A 27,581-nucleotide genomic window follows, 5' to 3' on the forward strand; every position below is an offset into this window, starting at 1 on the left:
GATCAGTCACAGCACTTTCTCCATACACTGCACAAATCGTTTTTTGCGTTTCAGTTGCATTTTTACCTTCCTTGAAATAATAAAGCATAAAATACTGAAAATGTTGCTTATTTCCTTCCATCTTCAATATTAAAATGGCTACATAAAAATTCACCAATTGTGGTAAGTTTTTATAATGCACACTGTTTCAAATGCACACTAACATGACAGCTGTCACGATACAATCAAACAAAATTGTTTCGAATGAAATTAAAGACAACCAGGAGCTTCTAGGGCCATCTTATGGGAAAAACGAATGAACTTTTTAGCTAACCCAATATATTGCTGACAAGGAATGAATACATCTAGAAGTTCTAGTTTAGAAATCTAAGATGTATGAAATTTTAAAAAGATATACATCCAAGCATGCATATATGTATGTAGAATATTTCTAGAAAAACAGCTAATCAAAAAATATTGTAGAAAATGGTTATTGAAATGGATAGATGGTCATGACACATGAGTGAAAAAAAAGGGTACAAAACAATGTAGAAGATTTTCCAACCTTTTTTTATTTATGTTTGTACTGAAAAAAGACAAATATATGAGAAAAAGGTAGTATGATTTTGAATAGTCAAATTATAGTGTTTTATATTTTCTCATTTTTTGCTGATCAGCATTTTCTAAAATCACCAAATATTAATTACATACTGTGTGTCGGGGGTAAGATTTTCAAATCTTGCTGCCTCAAATACATTTAGGATTGTATTTTTTCCTTTTATCCCTCCCCCCCCCCCCCCCGCAAAACCAGCACTTAATGAGAAAAGACTATGAAGGCTTTTGTTTTGCTGGCTTCTATTATGGTATTATTTTGCTGACTGCATCACAGAGAATTATTCAGAGTCAAGCATGGCGGAGCAGCTGTCCCTGACCACCAGCAACTGCAGAACACTCAGGGCATAAATTTAGACTTCCAGAAAGGAAGAAGAAATCAATCTTCCAGTTGATATGGGGTGGGGGAGGTGATGATCACATTGAGGCAGGACAACATTTCTAGAGGCCCCAAAGAGGAGACCAAAGAAAAGTATCCAAATGTCACTTGGCACTTATCAATCTTGGAACAAGTGACTGAACAACAAACCATCCCAGAATCCCTTTGCCTCAAACTTTAGGCAAAATGGTCCACAGCAAGAACATTCCCAAGGGCAAACTATGGGAAGTCAGCCAGCAGATAGTACTAAAACTGTCAAAATTATTTTTAAAACTCTCAACAGAGGCCCATAGCTTGGTGAGAAGACTAGATTCTGTTATAAATAAATAAATAAATAAATAAATAAATAAATAAAGTGCTCACGAAGAAATGACTAAGGAAAAACTTGAAGGAGGCGAAGACCTAGCCTCTGCTCTTCTTTGGGGTATGGGGTGCCCCTCTGAAATCTTAGGCCTGCAGACCCTGACTGTCTAGCCAATTCTCAGGAAGCAACGTTAAGACAGGCTGACATGCTTACCTTATGAATTTGGACAATTACAGTAATCTGAATCCCAAACTGAAACATTTCCCTGAGTTTTTGAAGTTTACTTGGTATGACTGGGGTTATAAGTTTCTGGAAAGTGGCTTCAGCATTCACTCACAGACTTGGGTACTTGTTGAAGATTCATTCACTCACCCACTTGGTGACAAACGCCAATGCCATAATGTGTATTTCAGGCAAAGAAGACAGTCTTTGTCCAAAAAAGTAGGTGAGCATTCTGGAGTTCTTTTTAGGTAACTCAGCTGAAAGATTTAATATCTGAGTGGGTTTTTGCCACTTATTATAATGGCATTCTCCAATCATGGCACTCAAACACACAATTCGTTTGTGGTTCCTATGTCTGGCTGATGACCAGAGTCATCTGGGCACATGAAACAGCACCCATTCCCAGACCCACCCTACATTGTCTGAAACAGGATATCACAGGGTTGGGGCCCTGGCAGTATTCCTCCTAGAAGCAGCCCATGACTGTTCTTTGGGGAGCAATCAGACTGCTGGATTCTGAACATGTGTGTTGGACAAATGTCCCATGGGATACAAATAGTGCTAGACCTGGGCCCCGACTTGGAAAACACTGAACTTAGAGAACAGAAAATGACTTGTTGGTCACAGGCAGACTAGGTCAGCTGCCTAAGCTTGACCATTCAAGGTTCTGTCCATATTACTCACGAGGGGTAGGAGTGGGGAGTTACAGCCTTCTTCCTGATGCTGAACCCGCCTTTCCCACCAAGCAATTCTTCTTTTTTCCTTCTAGCTACTATAAAAGTTATATAACCATATTACAGAAAAAATAAAGGGAATCACCCCCAATCTAAAAGTCTTATTATAATCACTATTAACATTTAAAAATACGTAACCGATTTATTCTACAAAATTGTGCACCTGTGCCACACAATGCACCTGGTTGGCTAGGGGCTGGAAATACACAGCTGGAGAGCAAAATCTTGTGGGAAAAAGAATCTGAGAAAAGTGTTTTAAAAATAAAATTATAATCATAGCATAAGCAATTTTGCCTGTTTTATAATATTAGACTGACAAAGTTTTCTATGTGCCACATAGTACTTATAACTATTATTTTAATGGTTAAAATAGATTTATTTTTTGTACTTAATTGAAGGTGGACTATATTATAAATAACACACCTTTTTGTACAGATTTCCAAAGTGTTCATCTAGCATACTACATAGGAATTTTGTCTTGAAGGATATTTTCTTACGAAAATTGTGGCAAACAGTTTTCATTGCTCTTGAGATTTCTTATCAAACATGAGATTTCCTACCTAAATTCATAAATTTCATATAATAAAATCTACAAAGCTTCATTACCTAATCTTAACGTATCAAGATAAACAAAAACTGATCTAAATAAAAGATTCATGCATATTAAGATAAATAAAATATGCCATGAAAACACAAAGTTCATTTCTTTATATACTATTTTGTTCTATTTTATTGCACAAGAGAAACTGAATCAGTTGAGGCCCTGGCTGGATAGCTCACTTGGTTAGAGTGTAGTCCTAATATATCAAGGTTGTGGGTTCAATCCCTGGTCAGGGCACATACAAGAATCAAGTAATGAATTCATAAATAAGTGGGATAATAAACTGATGTTTCTCTGTCTTTTGCTTTCTCTTTCTTCTCTCCCTTCCTCTCTCCAAAACTTAAAAAAAAAATCAGTTGATAATTTGTTTTCAGCACCCATTTCACATAGTCCTTAAAAACCTTAAAAGAAAGGAACTGCAATGAATCTCCTTTTGGAAAACCCAAAAAGCAGTCTTTCTTTAATAATGCTGACTAAATAGAATAAATTTGGACAACAGATGGCTTCCTCCAATCTAAGAAGAAATTATAATATTGATTTTCTACAGAGTTTAGAATACTGTTTCTTCTTTTCCTAGTCAAGGGGGAGAAATGCTTTTACACCTGAAATTAATACAAAATAATATTGAATATGAACTGTAATTAGAAAATAAAATTTAAAAAGAATGCCTTTTTACCAGAAGCCTTTCCCCATACCTACCAGTCTCCCTTTGCTCCCATAAACACCCACTTCCTACCACTCCAGCCCTATTACCTCAACCCTCCCTCACAGAGTCTGCAGGTTTTCCATTTGTCTTTGGGTTTGCGTGTGTGCGCGCATGCACTCGTGCGCTAGTGCACTTTAGGCTAATTTATCCTGCAGAAACCACAAAGTTCAAAAAGTAGTGAGAACATCAGAGCTGGAAAAAACACAGTAGCCAGATGTGTCTGCCATGAACTCACCACATAAAGTCGATTGGAGGCAGGGGGGGGAACACTGGAAAAAGAAAAAAAGTAAAAATCCTACATATAAACCTGACATTTAACAAACTTTCAGGCTACCTTTCTACATGCTTTAAGCAATGCTAGGCCATTTTATTTGCTTTTGATAAAATGGTTTGAAGTGTCTCTGTGCACTTCCTAGAGGGAAGAATGAGCCAATTTAGCAAATGAGCACAGACAAGATTTTCTTTCCATCTTGTCTTGAAAAGCAGGCCTTGCAAAAAAAAAAAAAAAAAGCCACACATATGTTTATAATTTGAAGTACAGATGAAGACAGACCTGGAGGACGTTGACTCTGGCCTGAGGGATGGCACACCTTCAAAGGGAGTAAGTGTGTGTGTGTGTGTGTGTGTGTGTGTGTGATATTTTAAAAATTCCTATAGCATTAAAAATATACTCTGGCTGCACTTAACCACAAGTCTCTAAACCGGCTAGGGCTGGCAGTCTGATGAAGTTTTTATGCAGTTTATTTTTCCTGTCCTGTCTGGGAGGATACTGGCACCCCCAGCTGGGGCCTCATTCCAGCAAAGAGGTCATTAATGTGTGACAGGGGCCCAGCACAGCATGGTTTATGATTGCTAGGGTCCTCACCAAAGAGGCAACATTGTATATCACTTTCTCTTGGCAAAAACATCTGAAAACAGTCCTGGCCAGGTAGTTCAGGTTAGAGCATTGTCCCCATGTACAAGGTTATGGGTTCCGTCCCCAGTCTGGGCACACATAAGAATCAACCAATGAATGCACAAATAAGTGCAACGGCAGGTCAATGTTTCTCTCTCTCCCTCTCCTTCCTCTCTTTCAAATCAATAAATTAAAAATTTTTTAAGTTTTTTAAAAAACATGGGGATATCTTAAGTAACCACATGATTTCAGATGTTCACAGACCCCCTGTCAAAGACGTGACAGTTGAAAAGCCAGGTCGCCAGCATGTTCCTCTTCATTCCTCACAACTGCCGTCTGGGGTTAAAAATTACTTTAGTAGTGTGTAAGCAAAGGTGCCTAAGCGATAAAAATTGCAGGCACCACGTCTGGGCTTTCGTGAGGAGGAAGTACATAGGCTCTTCCTTCAGTACACAGGGGCCAGAAACGTGAGAGAAAACCAGGCTACCAGCTAACAATGAGGTTTTCTTTTTAAAATTGAATTTACCGGGGTGACATTGAAAATTATATACGTATCATGTGCACAATTCCATAATTCATCATGTCTATATTGTATTGTGTGTTCACCACCCCAAGTCAAGTCTCTTTCCATCACCATTTGCCCTCCTTTTACCCTCTTCTACCTCCCCCTCCCCCCGCCACTCCCATTTCCCTCTGGTAACAAGACATGTTTTGGGGCCTGTCTCTAGGCCAAGTACCAAGGCACGGACAACCTCAGCACTCAAAAAAACTTTCATGAGGCAGGTACTCTCATTGCCACTGTTTTACACATAAGGAAAAGGAGTCTCAGAGAGGTTAAGTAACAAAGCAATTCATAAAAGTCGAACCCAACAGAAACTCAGTTCTGACTTCAAGTTCTTCCCATTAAGCACTAAACAAAAAGATGCCCTGCCCTCCACCCCACCCCTATCACCACCCTAACACTCTGATTTCTTTAGCGGGCTCCATTTTTCCCCAAGTCCATTATTCTATATATTATAATAGGGACTGTGTAGAGTCTATTTCACTTTTTTAACTCCTTCAAAAAATTTTAGTGGTTATTAATAGTTATCAATCATACCAAGAACCCATTCAAAAGATCCTATCCAGTTTGTTTCATGGAAAAAAAAAATCCGCTTTCAGAAGTGTACTGATTTCCCCGTCAGCCCTCGAGGGATGAGCTTTCACCTAGTGGTGATCTCTCTTTACTCTCTGAAGTCCTCCAAGGTCCCCCTTTCTTCCTCCTTCACTGAGTATCTCTGGGACACACACTTGAAGGTCACTGATCTGCTCAGACAGAATTGAATAGGATAACACCTGACAGAAAACACAATTTGGCAAACTCAAAAACAAACATTTCAGTTTAAAACCAGACAAAGCTAAAAACAGTTATTTGAAAAAAGTGCCAAAACATTTTTTAACATTTTTTCGCTTGCAGAATATTTTATTTTACAGGCATGTGAAAAGTCAGTGAATTCAGACCCATAACAACTTTGCCGTCCTGTAGAGAGATGCCTTTGCACTGCCTACTGATGCAGCCTGACAGAGGATGCTCCACTTGGACAAAGTCACCCATCCAGGATGCTCTCAAGTGATAGGTCCCCCCCACCGCCCATGAAAATAAGGTTTCATTTACAAGGCACACTGCTGGGAGGTGGGGTGCCCCGTGGTGATCAGGGGGGGTTAAGGAAGCCTGGGGGGTGGGGACTAAAATATTTCCACCAGATGGCGCTATCCTCACTTAAAGTAATAAATACAGTATTCTTGATTTAAAGCACTTTGTATTCTAACCAGTCCAAAACAAATCTTATTTTTTTCTTGAGAGCTTTTGCAACAATGGAAGTGTCTTCAAACCTAACACTCTATAATTAAAGAAAATGTAAAATGAAGTTTTTCTTTCCACAAAGAATGATGATGATAATAAGAATAAACACTTATTTTATAGCTTATTATGTGCCAGGCATGGATCTAAACACTTCATACATATAAACTTATTTAATTACTTCATACTACAAAAATAATCTTCATTTTACACATGGGGAAACTGAGGCACAATTAAGTAACTTAACAGAGACATTAAGCTGGTAATGGGCAGAGTTGGTATTGAAATTCTGACAGTCTGGTCCCCAAGTCCATGTACCTACCCTACAGAAAACATAGAATCCCAGTAAAAGGAAATTTATCGATAAATGTATTTATCTATATCACTAATTATATCAGAGCTCTAGAAATACATTAAAATTGGTTTATGAAAGTTACAAATTCTATTATGTGATAGAAATGTTATGAACTGTATTTTAACATTTTCACACACACATAAATACCTCCCAGTGAAGGGGACATATTACTTAAGTTCACTTATTTGTCAGCTATATTCCACTGAAAAGATAAAACTTCTACATTCAGGGAGAAGAAAGAGGAGAAGGATATGTTCTAGCCAAAAGGTAAGAGGAAAAAATGTAGTTGATGTAAAACAGACATAGAAACTTTGAATCATATTCAAAATATCAATTTTATATACATGTTTATATATGTTAATGTACATGACACAGGTAAACATTTATATATGATATATATAAAAGCAGTGATATATATCTATTATTTTTCAAATAATAAAAATAAAATACTACATTCTAAATCTTTAAACAATAGGAGAAGAATCTGCTCTTTATATTTTAAAGATTGGTAATAAAGAGTATAAACTACAAGTAGACCTTTAGCTTGAAATCAAATATGCTGTGTACATCATTTGCTATTAGAACCACACTGTGGCTCTGAATCACCCCCGTCTTTGGCGCTTACTTTGCATTCCCCATTACGTTCCCGCGTACGGAACACGGCTGAGATTCTCCGTCGGCCAGCAGCATGCTTTGTAATGGGTAAATGCTCAAATATTGTGGGGAAAACCCCAGAATGTGTGTCTGGAGAAATTTACTGCCCCAATTTATTAGAAACCTGGAAGGTAAAGTATTTTATTCAGCCACAGGTAAACTTACTTCAGACATTCAGATTACAATTTCTTTAGATATACTTTACAGCAATGGAGCTTTTAGTGTGTGGCGGGGGGGGGGGGGGTGTGGTGCGTGTGCAGTGGTGACATGTGCAGATTCCCATGTGCCTACAAAATCAAGTTTCAAGATTTAAAGTTCTTTTTCTTGTTAGTCTCCTTCCTACTTGCTGCACAATTTTTAAAAATTAACTCTAGTAATTTATGTATTAGCCACATACTAGTATCTAAATATCCATCAGTTGGGGGTTAGTTACTAATTATAGCATACCAACATGTTGGGCTATTAGGCAATTTTTTAAAAGAAGGAGACAGCTCTGCCTGTACAGACATAGAAGTAGAAAAAGCAAGGTGCCAACTATGGGTATAATATACTAGCATTTGTGTGCAACTGAAAATTCTGGTTGGCTCCAGGCCACATTTAAGGGACCAAGGAATGGGGGGACCTGAGGAAGACTTACTTTTAGAACATCTCTTTGAAAGAGTGTTTGATTTTTTTTTTAACCAGGCCCATAAAAGATTTTTTTCCAATTATACTGATTATAAAATTAAGGTTAATATTTTATCATCAGTTTTTAGAATTTTTAATGAAAATTAAATGGTTAGAGAAACCCTGAAACTATTCTAATGCTACCTAATGCATGGTTTCTTCACTATACTTGCATCTGCTTGCTTCCTACTTGAGCTCCTATTTTTGGGACAAATGACTCATGGGAAGTTTTGGTTTACCACTGCTGGTAGAGGAATTGAACCATTTTCCTTGCTCTGCCCTTTAGACAAGTAACACAACAGAGGTTATTCCAAGTCATTTACCTTTCAGCTAAACATTTTAAATCTGCAAGCTTTAAAATGGTACGCCCAAACTTCCTGGAAGAACAGACAACTATTTGCTTGAAGCTGACTTGGGTCTACGTCAGTTCCCACTCTGGCCACGCCACCATGTGAGGGACAGGTGTCTAGGAAAAGGGCTTCCATTCCCACAAATTTCACGGGATTCTTTTTGCTCGCTAAAGATAACAGTTCTGTGTATAAAGCAGTATCTAGACATTTGATCATAAATGGAAATGTTATCTGAAAATGGTACCATCTTTTAGAAAACTTTAAAATTTGCCATTTTATTTTTATCCTTTGGGGGAGGGAGGGAATGACTACAACAAAATCTCAGCTCTGTTGCTATAGTATATTAGTTCACATCTGATTATCTCTCCTGGGCAATTAGCAGAAAATAATCTCTTCTCAAGTCTAAAATCACATTTAAACATTCAAAATCAGATGACAAATGAGTCACACTACCCCCGGGCAGGTATGGCGAGAAGCTGCCTGCAGATTATGTGACTGTGGGATGCCTTCCCAAACCAAACCGACTTCGATTCAAACCACCCCCTCCTCGCTCTGTTAGCCTCAGGCTGTGTGACTTTGAGAAAGTTTCCCCATCTATAAATGGGAATGCTGTCACTTCTTGTAGGATTGTTGTGAGAATTTAATGAGATAAAGCAAAAAACACCTACCTTGGTATCAGCCATACATTATGCAGCAAAAAAAGAAAAATAGGAGGAAGGAAAGAAAGGGATTTCTTTCCAGAGTAGCACCCTTTGGCAGTCTTCAGGGACCAAAATTCACAGAGAGGAGCTCTGTGCCCTCCTTGCTTTTGTCTGGATGAAGACAGGAGGCCTATGTGATTTCTTCAAAGAATCTCAATAAAGGCATTTGGAGGGGATGCTGGAAATGTAGTACAAACCCCAGGTAGCCCATCATAAACTGTAGCAGAGGCCAAGAAAAGAAGGCCAAGGTGGTGGAAAGGTAAGGCAGCCAAGATGCGGCAAAAAAGGCTTTCTGGGTACACAAACAGGTGTTGGGGCAAGCAGAGCTGCTTCTGGGCCCTCGGCTGACACCTGTGTATTCAACTCCGAGTCAAAGCTTGGCTTACCGAGATTTGGCTGAGACACGGCCATGGCCCTCTGGGGCGCTGGTGTGGAAGTGGCGGCAGGGTGGAGGCTCATATGATTCAGGGGCTGATTCATCACCTTCCTAGGGTCTTGCCATGTGGTGATTTTTTCTATGTGACTAGAAGAAGGAAAACAATTACCTTTTTAATTGTCTGCATCATTATCATTATCACCATCACCAATAACAGTGCAACAGTTAAATGACTTTGGCTCTTTTTTCCTTAGGATTTGCTTACAAGCAGCTGACACATTCTACTTGTTTTCATCCAAGGTCAGGTCACTTACCTCCCATCCAAACTGTGCCACACTGAGATTTTGCAGGTGACTCTCTGAACACAAGCCCATCGCTTAGTTGTCCCAGATGTTCCTACCGGCAAAAACCCTCTCAAGTGTTTTCTGCCTTACTGGGGACAGACAAGCCCCAGCATACCTCCCCATATCAAGAAGCCTGAATTTCCAGGTCCCTGGCACTGGGACACCACGGTGTGAACTCTCCACAAGCAGGGCCAGCCTGCCCTCCCACACTGGAGGCACATATAATTGACATAATGAGGACACCTCTGCCTATCCTCAGTCAAAGACAGGGCCCTTGAAACCACCCTCGAAAACATGGCGTGACTGAGCTCTTAGTAAGGGTAAGGCACTGTGACGTACACACAGGTAACACATAAAACCCTCACCAGGCTTATGTTCTACTGTGCAAGGTAACAGCTGTGCAGCTGAAACAGGAAGTAGCTGGAAGTTAGTGCAAGAAGGCAGGCGAGAGCCAGATTATAGAGAAACCTAGACATAGAGGCTTGAAGGTTTCTGGGGGAGAAAACATGATAAGACTTTGGCTCATATACAATTTCCAGTATTTGTTATTATGACTTAATCTGAAAGAAAGTACCACAGCATAAGCTTCTGCCCAGGGTTTCTGGCTATGCCCACCTCCCTCCAAACCATATCACGAATCATCCTGGGTGCCTTATATAAACCCTATGCCACTCCATGGGCTCCATCTTTTTTTAGAGGTTATCACTTTTCTTTTTTAAAGCTGAGCAAACTTATCTGCTGCCACACCTTTGTTTTAGGAACTGTATCAGAGATATTTCTATATTTATCAAAGACAGCAAACTGACAGCTGAAGATGAAAGTCATCCTTAGTTCTAGGCCTCACAACTAGGTTTGACTCTCCCAAATCAATTGGCAATGTCTGCCCCCAGGCACCACAGACCCTCACAGATCCATAAGAAAGGGGACAAGATTGCTCCCTGGGTTAAACACACCTCAATCATTAATAGCAATAGCCTCTTCTGGAAACAACTATTACTACTAACTGTGGTTGCATTTCCTTATCTTTTGCTTCTGTTCTCCTCATATTTAAATGCTGCCCCTGCTAAAAGCCATCTTTAAATTTCTTCATCCCAGACTGGAAGTTATTGCCACGGGGAACTCGTCCATTGCCTTGACTTGACGAAAATCTTGGACCTTGTCCCAAGAAAGCCTTTAAATGAGTGTGAGTTTTTAAAAAGGGGGGTCAGCCTTGGTAAAAATGGCAAAATTAAGTTGAACTTCTGAGTTTCACTACTGTAAGAGCCATCAGCCGTCTTTTAAAATGTCCTCAAAAATGAACTGGAAGGAATAAAATCAAAGAACCAAAATTATCTTGTTAAGAAAAAAAAAGGAAGTAGAGGGGGGAGAGACTGATCTAAAGAGATCAGAATCAATTGCCCAAGCACTAAAAAAATAAAAAAGAAATGATGGTCTTAGTTATACCTTTAGTTGAACAATGTAATTCTGTATAAAGCTTTTATAAAGCCCTTCTGTCAACTTTTGGTTCTGTGGAAACTCATGGGGTTATACAACAGGACCCTGAGGGGGATTTATAACAGGTCTTCAGAGTGAGAAATGAATGGAGGAGGATGTCAAAGTTAAGTAAACTTGCTTTAGCAAAGTAATTAGGGCTAAGAAACCCTTTGACTGACTATTTCTTTAGGACCCATGCTATTAAAATTTGTTTTCCACAGTAAGCACATCCTGCATACTTTCCACCATGGTACCAAAGGGAGAGGAATCATCATCTCTGCCATGAGCCTTGCTTAGACCCTCTGACACCATGGATGTTGATCCTGTGCTACAGCCTGAACACAACCTGGGTGAGATGGAGTGATACACAAGGAATGGAAGAAGACATTTAAGGACATTGCCATGGTGAGACACTCAGCTACAACTCAGTAGTAGCAATAACACAGGAGCCGGAGGATACTTTTCCGAAATGTTGGTTCCCCATTCTGCCCTTTTGAACTAGAGGGCCGTGAGTCAACAATATTGTGATAACTATGTATGGTGCCAGTGGGTACATGAAAAATTGTCAGGGACAGACTTTGTGAAGTATATGAATGTCTAACCACTGTGCTATACACCTAAAACTAATACAAAACAATGCTGGATATAAACTTTAATTTAAAAATAAAATAGCCCTGGGCAGTGTGGCTCAGTTGTTTAGAGAATTGATTGGTAGATGGAGGGGCTGCAGGTTCAATATTTAGCCAAGAGGCAATCAATTAATCTCTCTCTCCTCTCTCTCTCTCTCTTTCTCCGCCCCCACACCCCCTTCCCTCCTTCCCTGTCATTCTGAAAGCACTGAAAAAATATCCTTAGATGAGGATATAAAAAATAAATAAATAAAATAAATTTTTAAAATTAAAAAAACACATGCTGGACCATGGCTCCAGGATCTGGGGGGAGCAGTAAGACCCACACTCCAGTGGTAGATGACCTGACCTTGCCTAAGCACTGCCACCAAGGCTGGCCGCCTCCATCCCCTGGGACAGAGTGCAGGGCTTTCTGGATGAACTCTCTGACCCTCTTTCCGATAGGTCGGAGGTGTACACCCAAAGCTGTACACCTCCGCCATGGCTTCAAGTCCCAGCACTCCCCCAGGACCGTGGGAGCCTCCACAGCCCACCCTTCAAACTCTACAACCAGCCAAGGCTTTTAAAGTTTTGTTCCCAGCGGATTTGTTAATTAAAAATGTCACTCACAGTATTTCCCAAAGTCTCGAGGACAAAAGGGAGACTTTCTTAAGTGAACAGTTCTCATTGCTCTGAAACAACTCTGAGAAGAAAGCCACTCAAATTCCCAGCCTCCGCGGACCTGTCCACAGGACACCAGCTCTGCCCTGAGGCTCAGCTTATGTGATAATGTCCAGGGTGGCTCCCAGTCTGAATGCCAAATGTACGGGCATTACTCACAAGAACTTAATACATCGCTGATGATTTGATTTGAAAACTCAATTCCCCTATTGTTCAAATCACATAGCGCCCCTCACCCCATTCCCAAATGTAGGATAAACCATTCAGTCTTACACACTGCTGTCTCATCTCCCTCTCTGAGTTAACTGAGTCATTTCCTTTCTCGTATTTCTCAGCGCAACCTTACTGCTTGCCAGAACCCACAGTTTAGCTAGATTAATCCCCACTTCCCTGCTACTCCCACCTTCTTCCTGATTTTACTCTCTTGCTAAATCTACTGCAAGAAAATATCTCTCTGCCATCTTTAAAAGTCTAATTTTTCTTGGGAACTTATATATACATATAAATAAAGGAAATATATATACATATATTAAAAAGGGAAAAAAGATACCAAAAATATTTATGCTGATATAATCAATTGCTCACTGGTGATTCTTTTCCTTATCTAAACTCTTCTATACTTTCCAGGTTTTTAACAGTGACTAGGTATTGTTTTCATAACCAGTAAAAACAAAATACTCATGAAAGTACAAAAAGACAAAAAGGAAAATGATGCATATCTGTCTTCATTTGGCCAAAGTAAGAAGGGAAATGGAATCAATTACCGGGCTCCATGTTGTTTATTAAGAAAAAGAACACCAGTTCCTAAGGGAAAGAAAAACTGACCTCCCCACACACATCCACCCAAAATTTTTTTCTGGACTAAAAAAAAGAAAAAAAAGACTGCAGGGCTTCCCTTTGAGGCCCAGGTGTGGGAGGAGAAAAAGTTGCCTGTAGCAAAGATAATGGGGGTGGTCTTTTCTTGTTCCTTTGAGGGTCCCTCTGACCATTGCTTCCCAGACTGCCTCTATCACAGCCACAGCAAGAACAAGACAAATCTTCCCCTCCAATCAGCTGCAAGTTTGGAGAAGAGCTTCAGTCGCCTGGGGGCAAGATGGGTGAGCGAGCACCTCTCTAATGAGACATCTTTCTGGAAATGGCACCTTATGGAAAATTGTCATGTGTGAAATAATTTTTGTTTCTTGGATTAGTATGTTCTTCAGTAAGGACACATACTTAAAAAGCCATTTATTTACTAAGGAAATTCTGTGTTTGGAGTTAAAATGTTGTTGAAATCAGTGGGGGAGCGGGCCGCGTTAGCACCCTCCCAGTCACCGGCTCCACTCTGCCTGGCCTCTCCCATCAGCCTCCAGGGGATTGTTAACTTAGCTCCTATTTCCTTCTCGATGGCCTCCTGAGTGACCTTTCACCTAGATGATCACAAAGGCCTCCAGGCTTCCCTTCCTCCAGGCTTTAGGTTCTCTTCCCACCCTCCAGCCCTTCCCCACCCTATCTGACAATCCACTCTCTACCCCACCTCCAGACTCTCATCCCAAAGACAGGGGGGATCCAAGTCACCCCTGGGCCCTTGGTCCCCATTGCCCGTGAAATAAATAAAAGTCCTATTCACATAGGCATCTTTCAGACAGACAGCCTCCTGTGAGACACTGTGGGCTCTAGCACGACCTGTCTTGGAGTCATGCTTACCTGAGTTCTAATGCTAACTCTGACCTCATGTGACCTGTGTGAGCCATTTAAGCCATTCTAGTTTCAGCACCCGTATGCATGAGACGAGGTAAAAATATTACCACACACACCGGGATTCCTTGTGAAGGCAAAACAGACCTGTTCTGGGAAACTACAGATTTCTTGACCACTGGACTCCCCTCCTCAGCAGTGAACGCATGGAAGGCAGCTCTAGCCTTCCCAAGGCTGGCCAACACTTGGTTCGAGTTTATTCAACGACCAGGGATAGTATTCCTATTGTGCGTGATGTACTAGTAGGTATAAAAAGGAAAAGAATTTTGTAAATACAAAACCCTGACTAGCAGCAGAACCATTAAAGGCAAAGATAAAATCTTATCTGTAAAAGTAGAATCTACCAGCTTCTCACAGCCCAGGAAAAGGCCTAGTGTTTTTGGATGAATTTACCCTCCAGTTCATGACCTATTACACCAACTTTATGGAAGGAAGCCACATAACAAAGACTTTCTGAAATAGAGTAGGCCTATGTAATACATTTTGTATTGCTGGAAACATACAAAGATATAAAAATAGGAATGATTACAAATGCTTAATTTTGAAAGAATTTAGAGTTTTTAGCAACATAAGCCGCTTGCTTATTTCCGCGGGCAAAGATTTCATCTTCAAATTTACGGCATTTTTCTTCTCTTTCTCTCTGCCCTCTCTTCTTTAATATATCATCAGTTACAGGTTAGTGTCAGACAATAATCAGACAATACTCAGAGTTCCCTACCATCAGCAGAGCTGTTAGGACAAGACTTAGAAGCAGCCTCCAACCTGCCTCTTCGTTTCCACCACAACTTAGAGAGGTAGTTAGAGAACCACATCAATGAGATGGGGAGTTAAAGGCAGCCTGGCGTCACACAAGCAAGGCTGACTGGTTCAAAACTCAGTTCACATTCCATGACACTTGGCTTCACCCCATGACAATCCCAGTTTCTTTGTAACCTCTCCCTTCTTGCTTGGGGGTTGCTGATATTTCTCTTCCAATGGAGCACAAACTCTTTTGATGACAGAAATGACTGGATGGGGCAGAGAAAAAGTGTTCCTGCCCATTAGCAGGCGTCTGAAAAATAATGCTGCTGTGATCTCCACAATATTCACAAGCCCGATTTAGGGTATAAGTAAATTGTCTAATTTTTTTAAATCAGCCATTAAAACCCTTTTTGATTTACGAGGCCAATTTACCACCCTCCTAATGTCATAACCAATGTACATACACTGAAGATTATTTGCTTAAAAAACTGCTAAAGGAAATAGCTTCGAAACTTGCTTGTTGTGACCCAGTTCAATTAAACCCATCGGTGTTCAAAATGAAAACTGAAACAGGCTTGCATGAGGTTGACAATTTCCCAGGTAGGTCTGGCCAAGTAAATCTGATCCACTGTCAGCAGACAGCAAACACCATGCCAGTGCTTGATCCTGGACGGGATGGCGGGAAGACTTGCCCAAGACTCGCATTAAAGTTTTGAAATGTTCCCTAATTAAAATTAAAATACAAATATGCAAAAACTGGCTTACTTTTTTATTGTTTTTCAGGGATAAATGCTGCCTCTGTTTCAATTAATATAAACGTGCTAGCAGTGTGTTCGCATTTTAATTTAAAGACCTGGGAAAGACACATCCTATCTGACTCATATCTTGCATGTCTTTGAGTGGCGCCTTTTGTTTTTGTTTTGTTTTTTTGCCAGCGCTACTTAGCTCTTCCGACTGACACCAGAGGTGGGTCTTAACCACAAGGACAAAGACAGCTGGCATACACAGTTACTAATTCTCCCAGGCCCAGATGCACATTCTTTCTCCACATAGTTCCTCTGCTGTCACCTAAAACCAGAACACAGAAGCAAGAGCTGATCACAGCGGCGCCCCATGGCCACCGCCCCATCACCACCATGATAGCTCACAGCCCGCATGTAAACTGGCAACACCACCTGACTAGTGGCCATCCAGTAAGTTGTTTCCCTCTGCTTAACCCTATCAGCTCAGTTGCAAAATGGGGAGTTAGCTCCTGGACTTGGATACATTGACAGTCAAAAATAAAGTGCTGGCTCTTCGTCTGGCTGAAGCACTCATAATGTTCCATAGCATTTCTAAAACCATCAATCTTCCTCCCAAGTTGTCACCACAAAGGATGATTCTTTGCCCCAAAGCAGCTTTCACAGTGCTATAATTGGTTACAATTCTTTTTCTGTTCTGCCCAAATCCTAAACAACGCTGTCTCTTGCTAGTCCAATGTGTTAGAATAAAAGATAGAAAAAGGTAAGAAAGAGGCAGGCAGGCTGCAAATGTACTAAGCTGACACATCTATTAGCTAAACACACACATCATTCACGGATTAAGCCTCAACGCTATAAAAACTGAGTTGCTCATGCCATACAATACAGGTGGCTGGTTCATACAGCAGAAGTGTGTTGGATGAGAAAGCTCATCCTACTTTAAAACCACAAGGAATTTATAGTTAAAAGGTTCCGGTCACATTTTCACTTAAGCAGCTCATCAAACATAGCTGCAGTGTATGACACAGAAATAATAACTCATATATAAAGAGGGGACTTTTTAGGATCCTCTAATAAAAGATGATACAAAACCAGAAGCATTATTTTGGTGCATGCTTCCGGTCTCTACAATTCCAGCAGTCTCTGGAATTTCGAATGAATGGCAGGGATTGTATTTTTAACTACCAGGCTCTAATCCTCAACTTCCATCACAGCCGTGCCAAGAAGCCTCCACTTGTTTAAATTAGCAGCAGTAGCAGCCGCAGCAGCAGCGAGGAAGGTCTGTTAGCACTTCCGCTGCAACCAGCTGTGACGATCGATCTACTAGAATCCTTTCCACGGAGCACTGCGACTCTGCAGACTCACTGCTGAACCTGCTCAGTCGGGGCAGAGGCTGAGTCAAGCAGATCTGCTGTCTGTCCCGAGCTCAATGTGAGCCACTTGAGAGGGTAACATCCGGCAGTTCCTTCCTGCACGGGTTTATTTACCAGCATTCTGTCCCCGGGGCGATAAAGGAGAGGACACTATGAATGTGCCACACTTCTGGAGAAAACCACTTTGAGAAGCCAGTGACTCATCAACACAGCCTGAGGCATGATTCATCGACCTGGCTCCAGAGGGCGAGCCATTGTGCTGGAGAACTCAGTCGTCCCAGATGAGGTCCCCAACACCACCCAACGTAGGCAAACTTGATATCGCCTCTGCAAACTGAGCCAAACTCTTGCTTAACCTCATTTCCCCTACCCCCTACAAAAGCAAGAAGAAAAAGTAAAGGACTGGGCTATTGTTTGCTTGTTTGCTTCAGGCTGAGAGGCCTACTAAAAAACTTTGGCTATATGGAGATTTTACTATCAACACTTGGCATTTTTTTCTCTTCTCATGTTGGGATTGAAAATTCTTCATGTCAAGATCAAAAATGCTATTAAAAGATTTACAAACTACATGAAGTTTCTTATGTTTAATGGAACAACAGTATAACAGCTTATTTCACTGTCTTATTCTTTAAAAATATCAAGTATAAATTATGTATTTGGTATATGTTTTCCCACTTTTTCCTTTTTCACAAACAAAAATATGGGAGTGAAATGAGGAGAGTGGAGAAGAGATGAGGCTTTTACCAACGGTGAATTCTAGAATTATCAGGAAGAGGTGGAATATATTTGTCCGTTTCTTCATTTGATAATCATTTACGGTGGAGCTGTACCTTCTGTGTGGATTTAGTTTCAAGATCAATTTTGGCAAATGTGGATGTGGTGAAAATCACCACTGAAAATCATTTAAGTGGCCCCTAATGGACAGTCTACTGAGCTTTCTGTATATCATATTGTTTCCCAGTAAATCCATCACAGCCAGCTCCTTCCAGGGTTAGGGCACGGGAATGTTTATACAGCCAAACTCCAGATGAAGCGATGCTGTCCCCAAGCACTCACGTTGGGATTTGCTAGATGTGTCGTGTTGAATTCATGTCACACAAATAGGCATTGGCTCCAAGTGCCTGTGGTGTCTTCTGCTCCAGGAGCCACATGTGACAGAAGATGATCGTGGACTCTAGAAGTTGGCAATCAAATTGGTAGGGATGTAGTGACAATGAAATAATGAGTGGTGTGGAGGTCGAACGAGCTCAGCCCCTATTTTCACGGGTTAGTGCAAGTGGTCCAGAGCCTGACATTCTATCTCAAAGGCTGCATGTAGATACACTTCCCACATCAGCTGTGTCTGACATCTGAGAAACAGCTTTCATTTTGTGATCAGTTTTTAAAAGGAGTTTGTTTTTAAGCCACTGAGCTACCCTAAATGTTAAAATACTTTGAATATTGTTTTTCCAGGCTCTCTATGCCCAACACATGTTTCAACGTGTTGTTTTTCCAGTTGTTCTTAAATAGGACATTGACACACTGCTTGTCTGCCCCTAAGCCACTCCAAATATAAAATACCTCAAAGCTAAACCTGCAGCTGCCCTTCTTTCTCTTCCTCCTAACGAGACCAAATGAATTAAATGTCACCTGCTCAAAAACAAATAAATAAAAGGCAAAGTCTCCTTAAAACCAAAAATTCTTTTGGGTTAAGTCTAGCTTCTCCTCTGGTTCATGAGAAGAGACTCAATTTCCTTTGGGTTTTTCTTTTTTAATTCTGGGAAGAGGATGAGCCACCCTGGGCTCTCTGGACGTCTGATTGTCAGAGTCACTTTCTGCACACATTTAAAAGACATGACACAACTGGAACTAGTGAAAAAGCTGGCAGGGACCCCACCCCCCATCTGGAGAAAGACTAGATATGCTTTTCAGAACCAGGGTCCCCTTTCACAGGAAATGATTTGGAGTCTCAAGACAAAAACTGAGGCATTAAAAGGGATGGAGTTAGGCTTCCGCAGGGAGGGGAGGGGTTGCTGGGGACTTGAAGATAATTACTGGGCAACGCTGCTTACGTTTCATGTTTTAAACTCTGCCTACAACATGCCTTTACATGTATTTCTTGGCATCTGGTTGCAAGTATCACCCAAATGAGGCAGACTGGTACGGTGGATTTGAACTTTACCTCTGCTATTAACCAGTTAAGTGATATTTTTGTTTTGAATATTTCATCAAATAATAAAAGTGTCAGACACACATGACACTATAAATATTCATTTCCCTCCTTTCCCTTATGAAAATCTATCACAACTGTTTAAAGAAATATGAGGAATTCAAGTGCAAAACAATCAGCAAACACCTTATAGTACAATGAACCTTCCAAAATGGGGGGAAATAATGCTGGGTATCAATTTGCTGCAAAAACTACAGATATATTTGACTTCACATAGAGTGTTAAGTAATAACTGATCTAGAGACAAAAACCTCCTCAAAACACAAAAGAGCCAGCTAACCACCAGCCTCAGGTGGCTCCTCCACCTTCTTTTTGTGCATTCCAATATTATGTCAGACCCCGTGTAAGAAAAGGCCAAAGCTAGGGATCCTTTAGCGCCCTGTTAGGTCCTCTTGATGGTGATGAGCATCCCACGCCAGCACAAGACTCTCAGCCTCAGAGTAGAAAGAGATTTCACCCTGAAGTGGAAAATGTGGTACGAATGAATACTGCAAAAAGAGTATGTAAAAGCCTCCCATACTTTTCTAACAGAAAGGCTCACAAAGTTTTAGGGTCATTTAGTTTTTCAATCATTTACAAAGTGACAATAATTAACCTCCACAGTTTCCCCCGAAGGTAGGGGTACCAATCTGCTTGTAGAAATACAAGGCTGGAGGTTCCTTGGACACAACAAATGGAAAAACATAATTTAGCCAAAAAGTATTATAGTTTTTTACAAAGCATGTTTATGCAAACTTCAGATAGAGTTAGCTTTGTACCCACAGGTGGATGTATTTTAAAAAAATATACTATTGTTTAATCTTTTTTATTCAACAAAGAATAGAAATATGTATGTTTCAATTTTTATGACTAATTTTCCCCATCCAACCCCAACTGTTCTTCACTAAAATAGTTTTAGTTCCCATATAAAATAAGCATCTACTTATGTGCATGTAACTTTTAACTTTGATATGAGTTTAAACTTATAGGAAACTTGCCAGAATATACAAGGTGCTTCCATCAACTGATTCACAAATTGTCACATTTTTTTCAAAGTTAGTTCTGACTGAAAAGTAGCACTAACATAATCATCTGTTTTTATATGATTCCTTAGTGATAGTAATACTTTAGCAGGTCACTTTTCTAACTTTGAAGAGAAGTGAATCTCATTCTATAACACATTCAAGATAAAGATGAAAAAAAGGCCAAGATCACCGATCTGAATAACTAAATCAAGAAACAGGGTGGCACCAAATTTGTCCATGTCTAATCAGAAACTATAAAAATTTGGCAATACTGGTGACCCTTAAAATGTTTTCCCTGAAAGAGAAATAGGCACCACCCAAGAGGAGGGAACAACAGGCAGATGATTCCAGTATTTCTGGAACTGCGGATGGTCACCCTGCAGCGTCAGAGGAATCAAACACGTGTCTGAACACCAACTTGGGCAGAGCAGCGCTTTCACTGTGCTCTTCACTTAACTGGCAGGGAGATTTTTCAAACTGGAAGAGAGCCGCCTTAGTCTGGTTAGCTTATTAATTCAATCTCCAAATAACTTTTCTTAGAAGTGGAGGAAATGTGTATAAATAACATTTAACTTCTCAGGCAAACATCTTTCCAGTATCTGTAATGAATGCTTTATTTACTTATATAGACAGATTTTGAAGAAAAAATTATAAACATATCAAAAATCCCCACCTCACCCTCTGCAGAATGTGTGCTTTAAACAAAAGAAAAACACAGCTTCTAAAGGAAAGAAAGAAGGAAGGATGGAAAGAAAGACACAGCTTCAGTACACCAGCTTCAAAGATGCTAATAAAAAACTCACAAAAGAACCCATAGTCTTACCCTGGCTGCTATGGCTCAGTGGATTGAGCACCAGCCTGAGAACTGAGAGGTCACCAGTTCAACTCCCAGTCAGGGCACATGCCTGGGTTGCAGGCCAAGTGCCCAGCTGGGGGCATGTGAGAGACAACCAACTGATGTTTTTCTCTTTCTCCCTCCTTTCCCCTCTCTCTAAAAAATAAATAAAATCTTAAATTAAAAAAAAAAAAAGAAGAACCCACAGCCTTTCTAAAGGTCACTCTTGCATATAACTACACTTAGCTTGGTATCATCTTTCTGGAGGATAGTTTGCCAACATGTAACAAAATGCTTTGGAAAAGTTTTGGTCCAGCAAGCCCACTTCCATGAAGCTCATACAAAGGGTACAATTAAATAGATATAGTAGAGATCGCAGGCTACTTCTGCATATCCGTGCCCCCTTCTTCTAGGTGCCAGGTGTGGCCAGACTAAATTCTCAGCAATAAACAGAATAAAAAGAAGAACTGTGTGGGATTCTGGGGGGACTTTCTTTCCTCCGGCTTCCAGCCCATTTCAGATTTATGCAACATTAGAGATAAATAGACAATCTCATTTCACATCCCTGTTAATCACAAACATGATTCTAAACAACAAGCATGCTAACTGTATGCACAGCATGTCAACTGTATGCACAGGCATGTCCACTGCAGTTTTATTTATAACTTAAATGTGTTAATAAATTATGACTTAGTCAGACAAGGAAAGACTAAACAGTAAAAACAACATAGACCTATATTTGTCAAAACAGAAAACTGTTCACAATATATTACTAAGGGAACATAATCCCATTTTGGTCAATATACAAACATATAAATGAGGGCAAAGTGAGTTTTATTCCTATCTTTAGATTTCTTTGTACTTTATTTTGTACAATAAGCATTATTATTATTTTTTATCAGAAAAAAGAGACAGTGAGCCCTGGCTGATGTGGCACAATTGGTTGGAGCATCATCCCATGGACCGAAAGGTCACAGGTTCAATTCCTGGTCAGGGCACATACCCAGGCTGGGGATTTCATCCCTGGTTGGGGTTGGGGCATGTACAAGAAAGCAACCTCTCTCTCTCTCTCTCTCTTCCTTTCTACTCTCTCTAAAAGCAATGAAAAAAAAAATGTCCTGGGGTAAGGATAAAAAAAGAAAAAAGAGAGAATGAGAAAGCTGTCCTCTCCCCAAATGAACTCACTTCCTCCTTAAAAAATAATGTTGCATTCCACATTTGAACTTATAACTGCTAATTACAGCCCCTGAGAATAATTGCACAGCTAGAGTGTAGGGGTAAAAATCTTGTCAGTCCCTTAAGTGTGAGCTGGAAATGGCGCCACAGTAATGCTCCCATGAGTGCTTAGCTTAAAGGTGCTGAACAGGGGAAGGGTACAAAAGAGGTGGGAAGGGAGCAGTAGAAAGAAGGGATAAAGAGGATGAAGGGAAATTCTATAATTAAGCAATATTTTATGGCTGCCTTTGGCAGCTGTTTGAGCGAGGGGGAGACTGAACAAGGCGTCAACAGAGGGGAGCAGGCCCTCCTCAGGCAGATCAAGTGGGGCCTATCATCCCAGCACTGTCTACACTTCACAGGGCAGATGGGGCATCTTATATCCAGCACCTGTCAGCTGTGGAGACGCCCAGCTGCGGTGCTGTTATTGCTGTCATCTGCCTAATCCAGAAGGGACAGGCATTTATCGTATCTAGAAAGATTAAGATGAAACTATCTTTGATTGTTTTTATAAAAGAGAATGCATGCCTCATGCAATTGTGTTTGTTTTCTTCTGGCTCGTACCCTGCCTCCAACTTTTCTCTCTCTCTCTCTTTTTTTTTTACCTACCCTTGCAGCTCTAGTTTTCATTTTAAACCCCCATGTTAATTATATATTCATCCCAAATAATGGTTTAAATTTAGTCTGATGACCAGCCACAAGGTTCCTTCTCATCCCACTGGGAGGCACATCCTGCCTTCAGACCCTTTACACAATTCCCATTGACTTGGAGAGGAACTCCATGCAAGGAATGGCGCAGGATATAGACCATAAGAATTGTCAGAGGAAATAGTATTTTCTTTACAGGATGCTTTCAGATTTTTCCTTCCCATGAGACTCTTTTAAAGGGTGTTGAAATTGAAGGAGACTTTAAATAAGCTTCCAACTTCTCAGTAGTTCCCACTGGGAATTGAGTAGAAGGCCTGACACACAGCAGATATTCCAGTACCACTCATGGAATAATTGAACTAAGAAAAGGAGTGAGTGAGTGAATATATTCAATGGTTGTCCTTTAGCAAATCATTTTATTGTCAGTGTTGGTACCAAATGAATCTTATGAATGGAATATCTTATATATCTTTATAAAGTACTCAAAGAACCTATCCGGGAAGATCTGGTCTTTATTTGCCCCTGTGAGAACATGACAGCTAGAGAATACTGTAACATCCTCTAAAACCAGTGAAAAAATTATAGGTTTATTCAGCAAACAGGTTGACTGAGCCTCAACCAGGTTCCACCCACTATGGGCTCTGAAAGCACACCACCCTGGACTATAATACACACTCAATAAATGCTTGTTGAAAGAATAAATAAATGAACTGGTACTAATCTTCATGAATAATGATAGTCATGATAATAATGATTCATTTAGTCATACACCATAATATTCACCATAATGATAGTAACAATGTCTGAGAGTAAGAGTAGAGAGTTATATAGCATTTTATAGCTTCATAAATTATCTTAATTTGATCCTCACATAACAGACTTATTAATCTCCATTTTTAAGATCCAGAAACTAATTTGGGATGACTAAAATGACTTAACAAATTCCTTGAAATTCTATATGACAATCCTGCTCTGATAGTGGTGTGTGGGGCTTTTCCCATTACATGATACTACTTTGTGACCCTGAAGAGGTTGACACAATAACCTGGAGCACTAGGCAGGAAGCAAAAGAGGGTATGGACAGTGGGTGCTGCTGATAGCCAGACTTTGTCCTGGAACTTCTATAGGCTCAGCCCTCCAGAGGAAAGGGTCCATGGACAGATTCTTCTCCCTCTCGCTTCAGTGACACACTACCATGCCTCCTTGTCCCTCCTGAAGCCCCTGAGTCACGTAGTGTGTAAACGTGCCTGCCAAGTTGACCTTTTAACCGCCTGCTTTTAATCAGGCCCATCCTGTCAATAAAAGGGACTCTTGCATGACAATAAAACAAATGAGTTCCATATGATCTTGTAGTAAATATCAGGGAGAAAGGAGAGGGTGAAACAATGCTACCTTAAAAACATAAACCAAATACAAGCAGAAGCTAACACGCTGCTCTTACTCAAAAGAAAAAGGGTAAAAGGACCTGAAGATGGACTTGGAGATGCGACAGCAACTGAACATGCCTGGCATGCGCAGGGCTGCAAGGCCAAGCCAGAGCTGGGCTACCATGCTGAGGGCCCCACCTCCTGGAAAGGAAGCCCTTTTCTCCAGAAACCAGTCTCTGACAATAACAGTTTCAGCCTGACTTGTTCTTAGTTTTTATTAATGTCGATTACTAGGGGAAATATCCAAATATGGTTATGTTCCATAAAACAAATGTGTGCATTCTATAACATTCTAGGTTATTAGCCTCTTTTATTGACTATAATTACTGAACTGAAATTCAATATCTTTCCTGCTTAATTTTGTTTCAAAGGAGAAAAAAAGATACATCAGAGATAATTCCAATTTTCTTAAGCTCTTTATAATAACATTTCACATTTTTAACATTTATAGAAGGCATGTTTTTGTGACAAGCTGAAATAGCGACATTGGAAGGAACATTTCATTGGGGGTTAGGATTTACATTCATTGTAAATGACTTTTGGAGAAAAGGTTCGTATTTGCCCATTCAAGCAAATAAATACAATGTTAATACAAAAAAAGTACAAGAAAATGTACAAATGTTGGTTAACATATGTTGCTTAATGTGAGAAAAGTGTAGAAGCCTATTATTACATGGAAATGAAGCCAAGAGGCAAATAGAAACTTGACTTTCTATGACTATTTAAATTAACTACCTGTATTTTCTTAGTTTGCTCCAAAATATTCCTTGAACATTATGTTTCTGCAAACATGGTCCGTCAAAAGGAGGCTGAGGCAATAACCAGGCAATTGTGCTTTAGTCCGGAAAATTCCCATAATACCGACAACAACTACTTTGACAAAAAGATGGAAGTGTGCAATAAGGTGGGCGTCCTGGGGGTAACCAACACTAAGTCGTTGTGAGGCAATTACAGAGAGACTCTCCTGATGTGCCAAACACGTCATTGCAAGGATGGGCCTTACCTGAGATTCCACCCTAAAATCTACTTCTCTACGTCTACAAGAGCTTTCAGGCTCATTCACATTGTGAGGAGATACAAGGTGTTGAGGGGAGGGGCAAAAATCCAGAATTTATTTATAAAAAATTGTATTTATTGTTACATGTTTAAACTTCAATTGCCTTCTAAGTACTCTCCCATTTGCTACAATACACCTATCGAGACGTTTTTTCCACTGCTCAGAACAGTTTTTGAAGTCATAGATTTTAATGCCTTTTAGTGCTTCTGCTGTTTCCTGTTTCACCTCTTCCACTTGACAAAACGGTTCCCTTTAAGGATTTTTTTCATCCAGGGAACCAAAAATATTTTTTAAAAAGTCGCTTGGGGCAAGATTGGTGAATAGGGAGGGTGGGGCATGGGAGTCATGCTGTTTCTGGTCAAAAACTGCTGAACACTCAGCATGGTGTGGACAGGTGTGTTCATAAATCACCCATCATGAAATGGGCAAATGCATCGAAAGAGTCTTCAAAAAATTCACCAAAGCCGAACACAGCCTCTCACAACACCAGCTGGTACACTGTTACAGACGGGCTCCTAGAACACTCACCTAGCCGAGAAGTCTGTACTACAAGGGGAAACACTGAATGTTATATTTCCCTCATAAAATCTATACTATATATATGCATTATTATAAAAGGTTCTGGGTTTAAATTAGCTTAACCCAACATTTCTGTAATTTATTTTAGGTGTGATCTTTTTTCTTCTTTATTAATATGCTGTAGAATACATTTTTAGGAATTAGAATATACCATTTGTGGTATTTATTACAAGCATGACTTCAGCTTCAATTCAGCAGCATTGGCTGAACGCACTAATCGCTTCACACATTATAACAATATTTTCATACCAAATTTATCAGAACTAAAAAACTACAGGCAGTTCCCATTGAGGCTCACTAGACAAATATGAATGTGATGCTATGAAGCCCTGATTCCAAAGCATCCCAATGACAAAGTTTATCCAATGCAGAGTTAATACAGATAAGACAAAAAGAGAGAGGAGGGGGCATATATAGGCATGTATGTATGTGTTTTAAACACTAAATTTAGTTTCAAGTTTAATATGTGTGTATATATATACAAAATTATATTAAAATTAAACTGGGGTTTTTAAAAAGTGAACTGAGCTGTTTACATCCAGAAGCTTTTAACCTCCATCCTTACTTTAAAATCAAAAGCGTGTGGGTGTCTATTCTTAGTGTACTTTCAGTATGGAGTTTCCCTTGGCTCAGGGACACAGCTGCTGCACAGCACTCTGGGTGGCTCCTCTCCATCTCCTTGAAACAACTTGTGGGAACCTCGCACTGGACCATCAACCCAGCTGTTCAATCTCACTTTCTAACTTTAGCAAGTCACTTCAAAACGGATGTCACTAGGGCATGCCACATTGTAAACCCCATCAGTGAAGGCAGATGCCTATCTCCCCTCCTAAAAAACTCTAGGCACACAAAGCAAAGTCACACTCAGGTGCGCATAGCAGTCTCACCCAGGTGCAGAATGTGTGACGCACATAAGCTCATTTCCTGGGCGTCCACTAGACACCACTACTCAGTAGGCCACCACTGCATTCCCCAGGTCAGCCCATTAGAAAGTTACCTATGAGCAGCTACAGAGCCCAATAACCTAGAGCTGCAATTTTCAACCTTTTTCATCTCGGGGCACACATATACTAATTGCTAAAGTTCTGTGGCAGACCAAAAAATATATTATTTTGTTGATATGACCAAAATATAATTAGGTGTAATTTTAATTGATATACAAAAAATAGTAATAATAGTAAGTATGTACACTTTTTGCTCCAAAGGGACTTAAAAAAAAAAAATCAGGTGTCTGTACTTGTATATAAGGATTTCTGGTACCAAGAATGAATCAATAACACACACACACAACCTTACCATGCAACGTGACCAATAAGATGCAACTCTACTATATGACCTATGTATGTATGGTTCAAGACAAGGAATTCACACTGGACGGCTACTGTTGTGTTGGCTGTGGTCATTTTTTTATTTGACAAGTCTAACGGGAAAGAGGTCAGTGCCAGCACTGCATGTTTTAGAAATCTGGCACACCGGTCACAAATTGCTGACATAGAGTCTAGAAGACCCTGACAGCAACGCTGGGGTAAGCACATA

The 27,581-nt window shown here is 40.2% G+C and overlaps 1 protein-coding gene across 1 annotated transcript in view; it reads right to left on the bottom strand.

The window, feature by feature from the left end:
• The window catches only part of WWTR1 (WW domain containing transcription regulator 1), a 132,902-nt gene that overhangs the window by 45,947 nt on the left and 59,374 nt on the right, over positions 1-27,581 (bottom strand). Inside the window, exon 2 of the mRNA XM_028503551.2 lies at positions 9,385-9,521. Within this exon, the coding sequence (XP_028359352.1) occupies positions 9,385-9,521 (137 nt within the window). The remainder of the gene's footprint in view (positions 1-9,384; positions 9,522-27,581) is intronic.

This window comes from Phyllostomus discolor, chromosome 2 (genome assembly GCF_004126475.2).
Source record: "Phyllostomus discolor isolate MPI-MPIP mPhyDis1 chromosome 2, mPhyDis1.pri.v3, whole genome shotgun sequence".
NCBI classification, from domain to species: domain Eukaryota; kingdom Metazoa; phylum Chordata; class Mammalia; order Chiroptera; family Phyllostomidae; genus Phyllostomus; species Phyllostomus discolor.